Genomic DNA, 16326 nt, shown 5'->3' with positions numbered 1-16326 from the left:
GATTATGTTCCGTGGACCCAATTTTAAGAATCCCTGGTTTAAGTAGAGATCCAAACCCGTGCGCGGGGCGTCAACACGGGCAGATTTAGCAAAAAGGTCAGAAAGCGTAATTTTTGCATCACATTATAAGTAAGTAAGTATTGTTGCTAGTTTGTGAATCTTGTAAACTTTAAGTGCAAATGTATTAGTTGTATAATCATAGCAAGAGGTAGGTTATAATATAACTATGTATATAATATTGTTATTAAATGTAACTAAGTACATTGTAGTCTTTCCATAACTTGCGTAATGTATTGGGAATCTGTAAATTAGGTAAGGATTCTTGATAAATAAATAAATATATGCAGTGAGGAAATGGTTATCCTTTATTTAGGCAATTTTAGACAGTCTTCATACTCATCTTTAGTCATCTTACTCGCTAATCCTGCCGTGAAGCAGCCGTGCTTGCAGTGTTGTGTTTCGGCGTGGAGAGTAAGACAGCCGGTGAAATTACTGGCACTTGAGGTATCCCATCTAAAACCTATAGGTTGGCAACGCATCTGCAATACCCCTGGTGTCTGTATCAGGAGACCCACTTGCTCGTTTGCAAGCATATAATATTAAATTGGAATATCAGTCTATCTTATTGTGATGATAATCACATTTTAGAATAGAATAGAATAGAATAGAAATATGTTTATTCAGCCAACACATCATGACAAAAAAAAAGAGAAAACACATTTAAAAAATTATAAAGAATACAAGAACAAACAAATAATGATGTGAAGCCGAAATGGTCTCCACTCAGCGGATTTTAGAATTTAACATAACTACGAGAGAGTTCCGTACCCCGAGTTAGGGCCCTAGCGACTGAAACTAAGCCTAGAGTTGTTTTCCATGGATGCTCCATAAAGATTAGGTCAGCTAGTTCCTCCTCCGCACTCGTAAGGGGATGCCGCCAAGGATGCGCTGCAGGATGACGCCGGTGGGGTCCCGGGGGGGCTCCCGGCGCGAGCGCGGCGCGGGCGCCACGCTGAACCTCCGCAGCAGCGCCGCCAGCCCCGCCAGCGACTGCATGCGCCCGAGACGCTCGCCTGTGCCACAAACCATTGCGTTATATTCAACATCATCATCAACAAACCCTCCTCCTCCTCCCCACCTCCTCCTTCCTCCATGTTCTCTCTATTTTCTATTTGTATTTATTTTTATTTTATTTTTATGTGCAATAAAGAGTTTACATACATACATATATGAATATTTCTCAAAAAGTTGTCCATTTTCAGTTGTCCACTGATAAAAAAATATATACGAGTATATATATTTCCTGACGCTATTTCAACGTAAAAAATAAGTTATATTGTGTTTTAATATATACAAAAACTTGTGGTAAAGGTGATAAAAAGTCAGTTAATCTTTGTTGTTGGATCCAATAGAAAGTTGTAAGTACCTAAATACGAGTAGATAGAGTTACAAAATTACGATTTTTTAAGATTTCGTGACGTTTTCCTGACGTCAAGAAGTTTTGGATGTTTTATGCAGTTTATGTTTTATGATCTCGTCCTTAGTATCAATAATTTCTTGACAATACTTTTTTTTTTATTGCTACGAGGACATTAGCCAATGACAAAGTTAGGGAAACAGTTGTTATAATATAATATGATAGGACGGTAATAGGATTACGGATAAAATTTAGGATCAAAAAGGATTGGAGTTAACGTGTAGGAGTATATATACGAAATAAAATTATAATTTGATATAATTTTTTTCTATGAATGATGCTAATATGGTATAAATATTACTGGTATTAAGATACAAAAAACAAATAATGGAGGTGAGAACGGGAACTGGAATTGATTGGAGTTGAGAGAAAAGTATGATTGGTTTTTTGGAGTCTTTTTGTATTTTTTATTTCAACTCCAAATTTGTTACTTTTACGGGTATCCCGTGAAATCATATCGAAAATACAAACTGAGACATGGATGCACAGAAAAACCAGAAAAAGAGACCAGCGCTGGGAATCGGACCCAGGTCCTCAGCAATCCGTGCTGCGTGCTATAACCCCTACACCACCGCTGGACAGGAATCTAGACACGATTTTTTCCTATGCATACATATCTTAGGTGCATTTACCTTTCCTGAACCCAAATTGACTTTCTGATAACAACTTATTATGTTCTAGAAACCATTCTAAGCGATTTTTAACCATATGTTCAGCTATTTTTGCTAAAACAGATGACAACGCTATGGCTCTGTAGGAAGACGGATCTGATTTAGGTTTGTTTGATTTCAGTATTAATAAGATTAAAATTCGTGTTCTCCAAGTCCGAGGAACAATCCCCGTTAGCATTATTATATTGATCAGTGAGAAATAGTAAGTAAGACTATTGTCATCAAGGTTTGACAAGAAAGAATATGGGATTCCATCTTCACCTGGTGATGAATCCATATCATCATATCAGCCTAGAACATTCATTCGTTGGACAGGACATACTCGTAGGCCTCCCCTTTACCCCCCAGTTGCTTCGTTTGAAAACGGCCTGCGTCCACCGTGAACCCGCGGCTTTAACCAGGTCATCCATCCATCTCTTTGGTGGTCCTACGCTGCTCTTGCCAACCCGTGGTCTCCATTCGAAAACTTTTTGGCTGGAACGGCCATCTGTCCTCCGTACTATATGGCCTGGCGTGGCCTTTGCCACTTCAATCATAATAATATATACGGTCATAATGCACGGTAATACGAAAGTTTTATGTCTGTGCCATTAGTCTTCAATTCAAAGAAGTACACTCACCAATGCACGCTCTGGGTCCTTCCCCGAACGGCAGATAGACGAACTTGTGCCGCGGCCCGTTCTCGAACCGTTCCGGGATGAACCGGTCCGGCTCGTCCCAGTACAGCGGGTCGCGGTGCAAACCGCTCACCGGGACTATTATGTTAACTTTGGGATCGATAGTGATGCTGGTCCCGGGGATTAGATACGGGCGCTCACAGCGACGCTTCAGCCAGCCCACGGATGGGAACAGACGCAAGCTTTCTCTGGAAAGGTAAAGAAGCGAGTTAGGAATCAAAACTCAATAGTAGCAAGATCAAGGAAGAAAGCAATGGGGTTCAACAAAATCATCCCAGCCTATATACGTCCCACTGCAGGGCACAGGCCTCCCCTCAGAATGAGAGGGCTTGGGCAGTAGTTCCCACGCGGCCCCAGTGCGGATTGGGAACTTCACACACACCATTGAATTGCTTCGCAGGTTTGTGCAAGTTTCCTCACGATGTTTTCCTTCACCGTAAAGCTCGTGGTAAATTTGAAATGTAAACAAAATAAGTTTTTGGTAAAAAAATAATTTTCAATAAAAAAGCTTTTTTTGTTGACTGTACTTTTTGTATACTGTGCCCGAAGGATGAGAAACGGAACCCTGTTACTGGGCATTACCTATCTCTTAATGTAGCTTTAAATATTATTTTTTCAGAATTAGGTAACTTTGGATTGTTCTTACTCAAAATTGGCATTATTGATTTGGACGAAGAAAATAATTTTGTCAGTTGAGACTTTTTTTATACAGTTTATACATATGGAAAATTGGGGACGTTTTATCTTCATCAAAATCCCTAGCCTACCTAGGGCCTAGTGCCTAGTGCCTGTGATTCTGAGTAAGAAGTCACAATTACCTTATTTTGAATTAAAAAAATAAAGCTACGTGAAAATATTCTACTATCTGTCTACTATCTGTCTGTTTGTATGTTGTTTTTACTATTTGTTGATATGCAGTAGTCCAGGAGCTCTATTCTATATCATTCCGATATTCAACAGAGATTGAAAGAAAACAAAAAAAAGGAACCCCGAATTATTTACGGCTGTAGTTTTGATGTTTGTACTCGTAGCACAGAATAAGTAATAGTACAGTCAAGGGCAAAGTTGCAAAAATATGTATACACGGCCTTAATGTTCAGTGCATAAAGTCGTGTATACATATTTTTGTAACTTTGGCCGTGTCGATATCTTTGCCCTTGACTGTACAACTCGTAGCATGATAGGCGAAGTCAATTGGGCTCTAGGATGATACTCGTATAAAGACTCCATTATTTTTTAAACTTGCTGAACTAATGTCGTTCAATGAACTAAAAGAATTTCCTTGCTCACCCGCGAGCTTAAACAGCAGAAGCTTGAAGGTCGCGGGTGAGCAAGGAAATTCTTTTAGTTCATTGATATGGACCTCCGCAAAGTAACGCCAGATTCAATAAATTATTTAATGTCGTTCAGTTTGACGAGTATCTACGATCTACATATGTTTTAATTATTCGCTCCACCGACATACACGCATAGGTACTTAGTACACACACAGCTATATAATGTAACGTAGATAGGTACTTATTGCAAAGAAGGTAGTGAACGAGCGCACGATTGCATTACATTTAAACTGTATAATTTAATGTTTTCTCACGACTCATCGTTTCACTAAAGAACACTTTATAACCGTAATTATTTAAATAACCACCACGTTTTTTTTACTCGTGACAATGCAATCGTCAATATGACAATGATAAAATAAGTGCTACATAATAGTACATTGTGTCTTAAGGGCGGTATATAAGGAATTACGAACGAGAGTCTATTAGAAGCCCGATGTTCGTAATTCTAGTACCGTCCGTGCGACATACAATGTTTTTCATCACATTTGCGAGTAAATTTTTATACTTCTAAAAGAAAAACAATATACCATTGACGACCAGATGGCCTAGTGGTTAGAGAACCTAACTACGAAGCTTGAGGTCCCGGGTTCGATACCCGTGTCGGGGCAGATATTTGTATGAAAAATACGAATGTTTGTTCTCGGGTCTTGGGTGTTTAATATGTATTTAAGTATGCATCTATCTATATAATTATATTTATCCATTGCTTAGTACCCATAACACAAGCTTTGCTAAGCTTACTTTGGGACTAGGTCAATTGGTGTGAGTTGTCCCGAGGTATTTATTTATTTATTTAATTGTTCCAAATATTGGCGATACCTTACGCTGCGCTCTCGGCAGCGCCGCCCTCCCCCTCCCCCTCCCGCAGCGTGCGTGTGCATGTGGTCCTGCAGCAGCGCGCGCAGCACCATCAGTACGGGCACTGACTCATTTACCGACCTTGGGCTTCATGACAAGAAAATTAGTACGGGCAATGACTCATTTACCGACCACGGGTTTCATGACAAGCACATTAAGGTCGAGGGTTTTATTTGGGGGGTTGCAACCAAGGTAGACTGCCTGTTACGACACTGTTTACGAGCAAGTGTGATGAAAAGTATTAAATTGTCTGCATAGTATACATAGTTTCGGAACAAATTGGCTGTGACAGACGGACAGACAGACAAACGGATAGTTCCACTGTGAGGCACAGGCCTCCTTTCAGAATGAAAGGGCTTGGGTCGTGTATCCCACACGGGCCCAGTGCGGATTGGAACTTAACACGCACCATTGAATTAATTTGCAGCAGTGTGCAAACTTCCTTACGAGTTTTCCTTATAGCTCAATGGCAAAAACGGAACCCTTATAGTTTCGCCATGTCTGTTTGTCTGTCTGTCTGTCTGTCTGTCCGTCCGCGACTTTGCTCAGGGACTATATGCTAGAAAGCTGTAATTTTGCACGGATATATTATGTAAACTATGCCGACAAATTGGTACGACATAAAATTTAAAAAAAAATGTTTAGGGTGTCTCCCATAGACGTAAAGTGGGGGTGATTTTGTTTCTCTCATCCAACCCTATAGTGTGGAGTATCGTTGGATAGGTATTTTAAAACCATAGGGGTTTACAAAGACGATTTTTCGATTCATTGATTTTTTTGCGAAATATTCAACTTTAAAGTGCAAATTTCCATTAAAATCGAGCGCCCCCCCCCCTCTAATATCTAAACCGGTGGGTGGAAAAATTTGAAAAAATTCAGGACGTAAGTAAGTATATCAAACTTTCAAAGAAAACTATAACGGCTAACTTTGCTTGAGAATTATTAGTACCTAGTTTTACTCTTAAATAGCAGCCTAAGGTATAAAATATACCTAAACTTGGAAGATTCCGTATAAAATACGAAATCCTTAGAAAAATATTACTTAATTTGTAAGGATGGATGATGGGATGTTCGTTATTTTATGCAAAAAATAACTGGATCAGTTTTAATGAAACTTTGTACCTACGCAGTTTGCTATAAGTAAAAATTATTATTTGGATTTTTTTTAAATATTGTTTGAGCATTTTATGTTGAACTTAATTTAATTTAAGTTGCAAAATAGAAATTTTCATATTATTTTGTCATAATCTTGGCGTTGGCGATGATAACTTTTCTTAAAATTACGAAATTATTGGTAGACTTTAAAACGACTTTGTAAATAAAATAGAGCTCTGGTGGTCTGGTCTAGGTCCTAGACGAACATTTCGCAGACATAATATTCAGCAAAACCTACTGCATAATGAATACTACTTAGACGTGACGAGTGAGTAGTCAAGAGTCAATTATGTATTCGTCATAGAACGTACAAACGAACGAACACAGACTAGAATCCCCGAGTTCGATTCAACTTTCAGACTTAAAGCTAGTAACAAAATATACTGAGCGGCAAAAATCTAGCCCTCTTGTAAATAAAATAGAGTTAGGTCCTAGACGAACATTTCGCAGACATAATATTCAGCCTACTGGAGAATACTTATTATTAATTATTATAGAGTGAGTGAGTGACAAGTCAAGAGAGATGATCAATATGTATTCGTCATGGAACGTACAAACGAACGAACACAGACTAGAATCCCCGAGTTCGATTCAACTTTCAGACTTAAAGCGTAACAAAACATACTGAGCGGCAAAAATCTAGCCCTCAAATGTATGCAGTAAGGTCATTTTGTACGTAGTGGGCCAAATTTTGTGCCAAAGAGTATATTTGCAAGTACGTACTTCAGACACATCTCCAAATACTTCATTTCCGACACAGCTTCATAGCACAGCTTGTTGTCGTACCGACTGAGAACGTCGTCGATCTCCTGCTGGCACTTGCGCTGTGCCTCCGGGTGGAAGGCGAGCTGGTGCAACGTGTAGCTGCTCGCCGACGAGGACGTCTCGAACCCGGCCGTAAAGAACACGAATATCTGCCCAGCCATAATATACTCATCCATCTCCATCTCAACCAGCTTCGGAGTACCATCAGGATTCTTATGCTCCACGGATTCCACTTGTATCTTTCCCTTCTGCTTCAACTCCATCAGTTGATCTACGAAGTCATTCCTTGCTGACGGTATGTAATTCCTCTGCTTTAATATCCCTCTCATCAGCTGCATAATGTTATCTTCTATAAAAGGACAGAACAAATACATCTTTTGAAACGTTTCAGGGAATATAAACTTGAAGAAGTGTCTCGTCGCGTCCCATTTTGTGATAGTTAAGATACGATTACCGAGTTTCCGGAATTGGGAGTTCTCGTTATTCATGGATTCGCTGTTGATGCCAAAAGCGATGGCGCCGATGGAGTCGGTGGTGTATCTGGCCATAATGTCGCGCATGTCGACCTCAGCGTTACCGGTCGCTGCTTCGTCAACGATCTCGTGCAATTTCTCCGCCTTTTCTACGATAAGCGGGAACATCGCCTTCAGCTTGCCAGTCGTGAACGCCGGCGTCATTGTCTGTCGCAGCAGCTTCCACAGATCACCGTCAGCAAAGACCAAGTTCTTTAACAAAGGCTCGTGGAGTTCCTTATAGGGCATGAATCCTCTTGAATAAAAGGAGCTAGCATCTGCTGCTATTACGCTTTTGATGAGCTCAGGGTCTCTTAATATCAGCGACGGATTTCTACCTAAATAAAAACCTACGAATCTTTGTCCAGGATTCTTCCAGTAGACTTCAGTGAAGAGGTCACACATGCTTATTTCTCGCATGAACGTGCGTCTGGCATTGCCACAGAATGGGATAGGGGCATCATGTTTGACACCACGTTTTGACCAGTAGCCGTAGGTGCCAGTTCCGTAGACGTATAAAAGTGCGCAGATCACGCACACGATAGCTATGTGAGTCAACATGGCTCTGTCGGACGACAAATACACAGTGCAGCAAAACTGCATTACTACAGACGCGATCCTAACTATTTAAGTACCTATACGTCAGTTGTTTTTAGGGTTCCGGAGCCAAAATAGCAAAAATGGAACCCTTATAGTTTCGCCATGTCTGCCTGTCTGTCTGTCTGTCCGTCCGTCCACGGCTTTGCTCAGGGACTATCAATGCTAAAAAGCTGTAATTTTGCACGGTTATATATTTACATATATACTATGCCGACAAAATGGTCCAAAAAAAATAAAAAAAACTTTTTTTGGGTACCTCCCATAGACGTAAAGTGGGGGTGTTTTTTTTTCTCATCCAACCCTATAGGGTATCCAAACGTGAAACTATAGTGTGAGGTATCGTTTGGATAGGGCTTTTGAAACCATTAGGGGTTTGCTCAGATGATTTTTCGATTCAGTGATTTGTTTGCGAAATATTCAACTTTAAACTGCAAATTTTCATTAAAATCGAGCGTCCCCCCCCCCCTCTAAAATCTAAACCGGGAAGTGGAAAATTTATAAAAAATTCAGGATGGTAGTGAGTATATCAAACTTTCAAGGAAAACTATACGGCTAAGTTTGCTTGAGAATTATTAGTAGTTTATGAGTAAATAGCAGCCTAAGGTATAAAATATACCTAAACTTGGAAGATTCCGTTTAAAATACGAAATCCTTAGAAAATACTTAATTTTTTCGTAATGGCTATACGAAACCCTATTTTGGGCGTGTCCGACGCGCTCTTGGCCGGTTTTTATTTACACGTTTATCAAATAAATTGGGCTGTAACTCGTAGATAACATAGTAAAAGACAATGATATTTTTTAGCGATCTATAGGTACTATACACTATATGCGCCTATAGTCTATTATATGAACATAGGTACGTAATGTTGTATTCTTCCGCTTTAACTATGTAGACGTAGAGCGCCCCGAAGGAAAACCAAGCGCCTAACGAAGTTAGTCCGCAACCAGAGAGTCGCTCTTACTGAGATTTTTTTAAAGCATTATTTACTAGATGTATAGGTACGTTACATATGTACTATTTAGTAGCATATTGTACGGTTGCGTTGCTCTGAAGATGAGCTCTGGTTGAGTTCGCAACGCGTCAGTGTAGTGTGGTGATGGTGATAGATTAGTGTTTGTGTGATTTGTGTGTGTTCTTACAGTGTGGAGGAGGAGGAACTGCATGAACACGCATATCAGCATACGCATTCCATATGTGGGCGCAGGTTCGCCCACATATGGAATACTGCTCTCATCTGTGGGCAGGGGCTCCCCAGTACCAGCTTCTCTCTGGACCGCATTCAACGGAGAGCGACTCGAATAGTCGGCTGCCAGCGAGTTTCTGATCGACTTGACTCTTTGACGCTGCGTAGAGATGTAGCTTCACTGTGCATCTTCTATCGCATGTACAACGGGGAGTGCTCCGAGGAGTTATTCGGGTTGATCCCTGCCGCATCCTTTCGCCACCGACCTACGCGACAACATTTCCATCCTCACCATTTAGATGGTTGGCGGTCCTCTACTGTACGTTCTTCCAGAAATTTCCTGCCTCGCACAGCAAAACTCTGGAATGAGCTATCGCCTGCGGTATTCCCGGACCGCTATGACCTTCAAGTTTTCAAGAAAAGAGCGTACTCCTACCTTAAAGGCCGGCAACGCACTTGTGACTCTTCTGGCGTTGCAGGTGTCCATGGGCGACGCTAATCGCTTACCATCAGGCGATCCGCCTGCTCGTTTGCCCCCTATACCATAAAAAAAAAATCTTGCATAAACGTAGCTATCATAAGGTCGCGGGTGAGCAAAGAAATTCTTTTAGTTCATTGATATGGACCTCCGCTAAGTACTTAACGCCTGATTAAATAAATTAACACTTCCAGTTACTAGTAAAGACTAGTAACAGTCATAAATCAATAACAAAACAACCAGAAACTACCTTAATCCAGTTTTACTATAACCAGTTCCGTATTATGAACTGATAAAATTCACAGACGGTCGCTAAACGAATCAATACAAATTTAAATTAATGCTATAACTTAAATGCACGCGCCTGTTTCTAATACGAATAGATTTGTCTGTCTCTCTCTACTTCTTAGGATCAATTTGAGAGTAAGAAATATTATTTTAGGTCATATAACTATCTACGTCCCACGGCTGGGCACAGGCCTTCTCTCAGAATGAGAGGGCTTGGGCAGTAGTTCCCACGCGGGCCCAGTGCGGATTGGGAACTTCACACACACCATTGAATCGCTTCGCAGGTTTGTGCAGGTTTTCTCACCTGCACGAATAGCTCGTGATAAATTTCAAATGTAATATAATTTCGCACATGAATTTCGAAAAACTCAGAGGTGCGAGCCGGGGTTTGAACCCACTATAAGTACTCTGCTTCAGAGACCATAGGTCAGACCACTAGGCCACCACCCCCACGTCTTCAGCCAGTAGATATGTCGGCAGCCGATCGTAAAATCCGCCAGATCACGAAATTCCTAGGCATTTCATGATATGCCTAAAAGTTGGTCATGGCATGCATGCAGGCATAACACGATGTACCTAAGAAACAATACGGCAGATAGATAGTAGTTTTATACGGGCACATCGTGCTATGCCGAAAAAAAGAAAAAAATAGATACGATGCGCGAAGCGAGGAGCGGTTAATATTCGAATTGTGACCACGACGCACGAGTCGAGAGAGCGAAGCGAGCGTGCCGCGGCAGCCACGCTGTGGCGGCAGCAAACGGCGAAGTGCCAGAACCGATATGGCGCGTTTCATGATATATATGCCTAGGAATTTCATGATCTGCCTAAACATCACTAGGCAAATCGTTAAACGGTGAGTTTTGGATGATACAGAGGATGTCCCTTAGCCAATTCATGAACTGGCGCCATTTCACGATATGCCTATGACTTTTGTGATCTGGCGGACTTTGCGATCGGCCGCCGACAGATTTATGAGAAATATAAAAAAGCCTTAATAACTCACCCCCTTATTCATAAACGACAATCAAACCTATTTTAGTTAAAATGCCGCTAAAATTCGTTTGTCCTTATCTGTCACTTCGACATTTGTATTTGTTAGAAAGGGACAATGCATTTGTTAGTTAACATAGGCTTGTTAAGTTTTATGAATAAGGGGGTTAGTGTTTTGACCTTATGGCCTCTCAAGCAGAAGATTGTAGGTTCGAGCCAGAGACCGTTTGCCTAACGTTTTGACGCTCGCGATCGCAATCAAATGACAGTTTTCACATACAAAACTGCCATTTCATTGTGATCGCAGGTATTAGAAACATTAGACAATACGGCCTCAGGTTTTATATACAAATAGTTTGAGTTCCGGGGAAGGACATAAGATAGTTTTTACTGGTATCTCGGAAAATTGCATAGTTCTCGCGAGATAATGAGTGATAAACGAATACCCGGACGTAGGTATAGTCGCGGGCAACAGCTAGTATGCTTATAAAAGTCATACCTTTGCCTCGTGATTGTCATTTCGGTGGCACCTGCCTTGACACCGATGTGACACTTAGCATGTTTGACATGAAATTATTCCATTTGCTAATGTCATTATCACTACAAAAATTACACTTGAGATCAGCGGGGTCGATGGCTGTAAAAGATCGAAAATTGTAGCTGATCCTGTAGTTTGTTACGAGTGCCAAGTGCGAGTCGGTACGCAACCGAGGGTTCCGTAAAAGTTCTATGAATTTCTATGTTTATCCAGTGTAAGCAGAGCCCCTTTCCAAAGCATATTGTAGGTACGCAGTGTGGGGTCATTGATGGTTACTGTACCTCCTACTGACTGACATCGACAAAAAAACATAGAAAATTAAGCTTTTTCAATTTTTTTCTATGGTTTGTGCCATTTACATCTGTGTAGTGTAGGTACCTTCGTTTGTGCTATGAGAGCTACCTTCATTCCATTGAAGTTTTTAGGACAACCGAAACTAAAGTACCCTACAAGTTTTTTACTCTACCTATACTGTTTTTGCTTAAGGCACTGCAAAAGAAAAATCTTTTAAGAATACCTAATCAAATCTAAGCATGGTGCATAGATTACATACACGTTAGTAAAAACTTTACTTTTAGAAGCTGTTTCACCACCCATTGATTAATTTTATTTGATGGGATGCCGTCTCGCATCACATTTATCCGTGAAATAAATTTAATCAATGGATGGTGGAACAGGGGGTTAAAGTAAAAGAATGATATTTTTATTGTTAATTACATAAAGTCATAGATATTGATAAATTAAATTCAATGTCAGTCATCATAAAACACATATTACATTAAAATTCATTAAAAATTACAACTACATACGATAAAATTAAAAAAATTAAAAAACCGGCCAAGAGCGTGCTGGTCACGCCCAAGATAGGGTTCCGTAGCCATTACGAAAAAAATCAAGTAATATTATGTGCGTTATAACACAATTAAAACACTTACTATAGTCTTAAAATCTATTACCAGAAAAAGAGCGTATCTTCATGGCACTTACGTCCTTTTGTTGAGAAGCGCAGTTTTTCGGAAATAACACAAAAACGGTATATCCGATCATGTTGAAATTAATTTTCGTTGAAAGTATTTATTAAGCGCTACCTTTCCATATTTTTTGCATATTTTTTGGCTACTTTGGGAGAGATTTCCGGAAATTTTTATTTAATCAAAAATGTTTTTGAGGAACCTTACTATCTTTTCAAAACGGCTGTCGAGCTATGTGCCACACGTTGATGCGACTTTTTTTTTTCAATTTCTGTTACGTGTATGGAGTGCCCCCCTATAAATGTTTAATTTTTTAATTTAACTACAAAACTAAATAGCGGCTTTGACAAGACATCTGTACTCCAAATTTCATTGATATACATCTTGTAGTTTTCGAGTAAAATGCCTGTGACATACGGACGGACAGACAGACAGACGGACTTGACGAAACTATAAGGGTTCCGTTTTTGCCATTTTGGCTCCGGAACCCTAAAAATGACAAAAAAAATCATTAATTTCATTTTAATATTATTTTATTAGTCCTTCATTCTACATAGATACGGCTGCGATGTGAATGAAACATTACGAAATAGGTACCTACTGAACTCAATACGAGTAAGTACTTCCTAAATCAAATCTCAACAAATTGCAAAGTCTCAATAAAACTGAACGATACAAATCAAATCAATCTAAATAAATTGCACGATATGACAAATGCCTACAAATTCGTACCTTGTGTGCTATTCGCGCTATAGTCAGTAGTAGCTGTAGGAGACGCGACTGAGGGTCGTGGGGGGGGGGGGTACAGGATGATGGTTCCTTACGAATTGACCAGCCATATGCTTCTACGGAACTAAAGTCACCGACATACCTAGATGGAAAAATATGCAAGTTGAAGTGGCAATGGGCGGTCAGCGCTCGGAGAATAGATAACCGTTGATGGAGAAAGATTGAGTGGCGACCACGAACCGGAAGACGAAGCGCTGGCAGGTCTCCCACCAGGTGAACTGACGGCATCGTGAGAGTTCCGTGCTGATGATGCTTCTACGGATTGAACTCCCAATAATACTGACCTCGCTTCGGCAGTGTCACCGCCCCGACCTGGGTGCTTACAGCCAGCGACTGCAGCCCTTGAGGACGAGAGAAGATAAGAGTTAGGAAAATGCTGGAACGCAACAATATCGGCCAACAACTCAAGTCGCAATCACTCATCGCAAGAATGATTCCTAAAATTTACGCAACTTCCGAACTACAAGGTAACTGTTATAAGGGGTGTGGCTTGTAATATAAGCAAATAATTAAAACATAGATCATTCTCCTCAAACTGAACAACATTAGTTCAGCGACTTTTAAAAATACTTAATTAGTTTTTTAATTTTTATTGCACTTAAGTTTATTCGAAGAAGCAATTTAAAGCAAAATAATTGATGTTTGTAGCGTGACAGGCGACGCCAGTTGTGTTCTAGGATGGCAGTATTTAATTTGTACAATGGAAAAAGGAAAATTCAAAGACTCCATTATTTCTAAAAGTCGCTGATCTAATGTTGTTCAGTTTGACGAGGACGATCTATGTTTTAATTTTTTGCTCGTATTACAGGCCACACCCGGTATTTAAAATCAGAGTAATCAATGAAAATTTAGCGAATCTCAATATCGCCTTCTGCCATAGAATAAATACTTCTGCGAGGTTATCTGGCGTGTGCAGCGAGAGTCATCATCATCCCAGCTTATATGCGTCCCACTGCTGGGAATCGAACCCAGGTCCTCAGCAAACCATGCTGCGTGCTATAACCCCTACACCACCGCTGGACAGGAGTCTAGACACAAATTTCTCCTACGCACATATATCTCAGGTTGCTTTTTTCTACTACGCTACTTAAGCAGCAGCATAGCAAGCTACAGGCCTGTCACCAGAGTAGACCAGCCATGCTTTTACGGATTGACCTCCCATGACACCTACCACGCTTTGGCAGTGTGATCTGTTCTTACGAGAGAAGACGATTAGAGTTAAATACGCTGGGACCCGACAATACTGTCTCGAAACAAAGTTCTTCGCATTGGTTAAAGCTATACGCAACACCTGCGTTATAAGTAGGGTTGCCATAACGCCTAGGGACCAATACGGGTCCAATATCAAGATTTCCTAGCTACGAAGCTAATACGAAGATTTTTTGCCGCTCAGTATATTTTGCATTGTAACAGTATAGGTATCAAATGAAAGCCATTCTAAATATACACATGTTTAATATTTTTAATCTACCATTTTCACAAAAATATCAAAAAGTACAAAATAAAAAACATTTTAATTAAAAAGTAAAAAAAGCAGACCGCTTTAAAAAACTGAAAAGAAAGAAACAAGTCTAAAGGTCTGTAAATTCGGTTAAGTAACTTTAAATTCGACAGTCGGGACCCACTCCAAATCGTGACCGGCTCAAAAAATCTCAGTAATGGTATGGGTCCCGGACTGCTGAATTGAAACTTATTTACTTAGAATTCTAGACCTCTAGACTTGTTTTCTTCTTCTTAAAACAGTCAGGGCTTTTTTTATTTTATTTTTATTTAAATTAAATATTTTCCTTATCGGAATGGATTGTGTCGTAAATCCAATCAAGATAGGGACTGACAGGTGTATAAGCCACGAGAGGTACTCTTAAAGCGAATGAATCATCAGTAGCACCGCTGCATACGCCAATGAGGCGTCCGTCATATACCAACGGGCCACCTGAATCTCCAAAGTAGGGTTGCTGATGGGGACCACAACGAGGCGCAATGCAGATGTTCGGTCTCCCGTACATCATGCCGCCGTTCTGTTTGCAGGAGATCACCACAGCCTCCCCCACACGAAGCGCTGGCTCTAAGTCATTTATCACGTCCACTGTTTTAGGTACTTTCTCTCCTTTTAGTAGTAATTTCGTTCGGCCAAATCCAGCGTATTTGACTGGCAGCCCCATCCAAGCTAAATAGTCAGTACCCGATAGTTTCGTAATAGGCGTGTTTCGAATTCTTTCAATTTTCATTAATCCGATGTCGTTATATAACCTTTTGTTAATGTGTTTGAAACTTGGGTGGTGCACAGTTTTGATTATTATTGAGAAGAATTTGGTTTCGTTCGATGGTATCGTTGTGTCCCCGTATTTGACTCTAATAATGTTCTTTATGATATCGACATTTGGCGGGGTGCAGTGGCCAGCTGTGAGTACCCAGGTCGGGGTGATGAGACTGCCGGAGCAGGTTCGCGCCATTGGGGGTGTTGCAAACTGAAGCATAACGGCGAATGGAAATTCATATTCATCATCCGGTATTCCTCCCACAACCCTCGGTCGTATCTGCCGGGCCGCTACTGGCGACAGCATACAAACTGCGTAGAACACGAATTCCAATGCGTTTTGCATAATAAATTTGCGTAGAACTTGAAATATGAATTGTTAAGACCTCAACGCGATTTGTTGAAGTTTGTTTTAGGTAGATTAAAGCTTGATATTTCGTAAGGTTTTGTTTTTATGATGGCTTGTGTAAGCGATCACAATAAAATAAACTGATTGAATCTGCATTCTCGCGTTTTATTTTACGATTTGATTCCAACTGTTTATTGCACGAGAGACGTTGTTAAGAGTTTACAACTTGCCCAGAGCTGGCACTCACAAAAAATGCTAAAATATACAAGGGAAATTAAATCACAATTACCCATTGCCTCCCATTAAGTGACCCACATGTTCTTATAATATGCATAAAAAAAACAACTAACTAGGTATACCACAGAATAAGGAGTTAGTTCATTTCGTCTAAAAAGGAGTTGGTCTACGTAACAAATTAGCAA

General features: G+C 40.3%; 1 protein-coding gene and 1 long non-coding RNA gene across 2 annotated transcripts; one reads left to right on the top strand and one right to left on the bottom strand.

The window, feature by feature from the left end:
• Positions 1-129: 129 nt before the first annotated feature.
• LOC141443619 (probable cytochrome P450 6a13) lies at positions 130-8033 on the bottom strand. The gene is made up of 3 exons (XM_074108959.1): positions 6902-8033; positions 2769-3013; positions 130-1073 (listed from the first exon to the last, which is right to left on the bottom strand). Exons 1-3 carry the CDS (start codon positions 8014-8016, stop codon positions 904-906), a joined length of 1530 nt encoding a protein of 509 aa, XP_073965060.1. The 5' UTR covers positions 8017-8033; the 3' UTR covers positions 130-903.
• A 5136-nt stretch (positions 8034-13169) lies between these two features.
• On the top strand, positions 13170-16059 carry LOC141443624 (uncharacterized). The gene is made up of 2 exons (XR_012453061.1): positions 13170-13765; positions 14179-16059. It is a non-coding gene; the product is annotated as an uncharacterized lncRNA (long non-coding RNA).
• The last annotated feature ends 267 nt before the right edge of the window (positions 16060-16326 follow it).

Source organism: Choristoneura fumiferana, chromosome 27 (genome assembly GCF_025370935.1).
Source record: "Choristoneura fumiferana chromosome 27, NRCan_CFum_1, whole genome shotgun sequence".
In the NCBI taxonomy this organism is placed as follows: domain Eukaryota; kingdom Metazoa; phylum Arthropoda; class Insecta; order Lepidoptera; family Tortricidae; genus Choristoneura; species Choristoneura fumiferana.
Note: the sequence above shows the minus strand (reverse complement) of the source record. Positions and strands in the feature narration are given on the sequence as shown.

What these genes read in the sequence shown, in the direction of transcription:
- LOC141443619 (XM_074108959.1), bottom strand. Translation starts at nt 8,016, where the DNA reads ATGTTGACTCACATAGCTATCGTGTGCGTGATCTGCGCACTTTTATAC. An exon ending in TATTTGGAGATGTGTCTGAA is followed by an intron (nt 3,014 to 6,901) that starts GTACGTACTTGC and finishes TTACCTTTCCAG; the next exon opens with AGAAAGCTTGCGTCTGTTCC. An exon ending in AGGACCCAGAGCGTGCATTG is followed by an intron (nt 1,074 to 2,768) that starts GTGAGTGTACTT and finishes TTTGTGGCACAG; the next exon opens with GCGAGCGTCTCGGGCGCATG.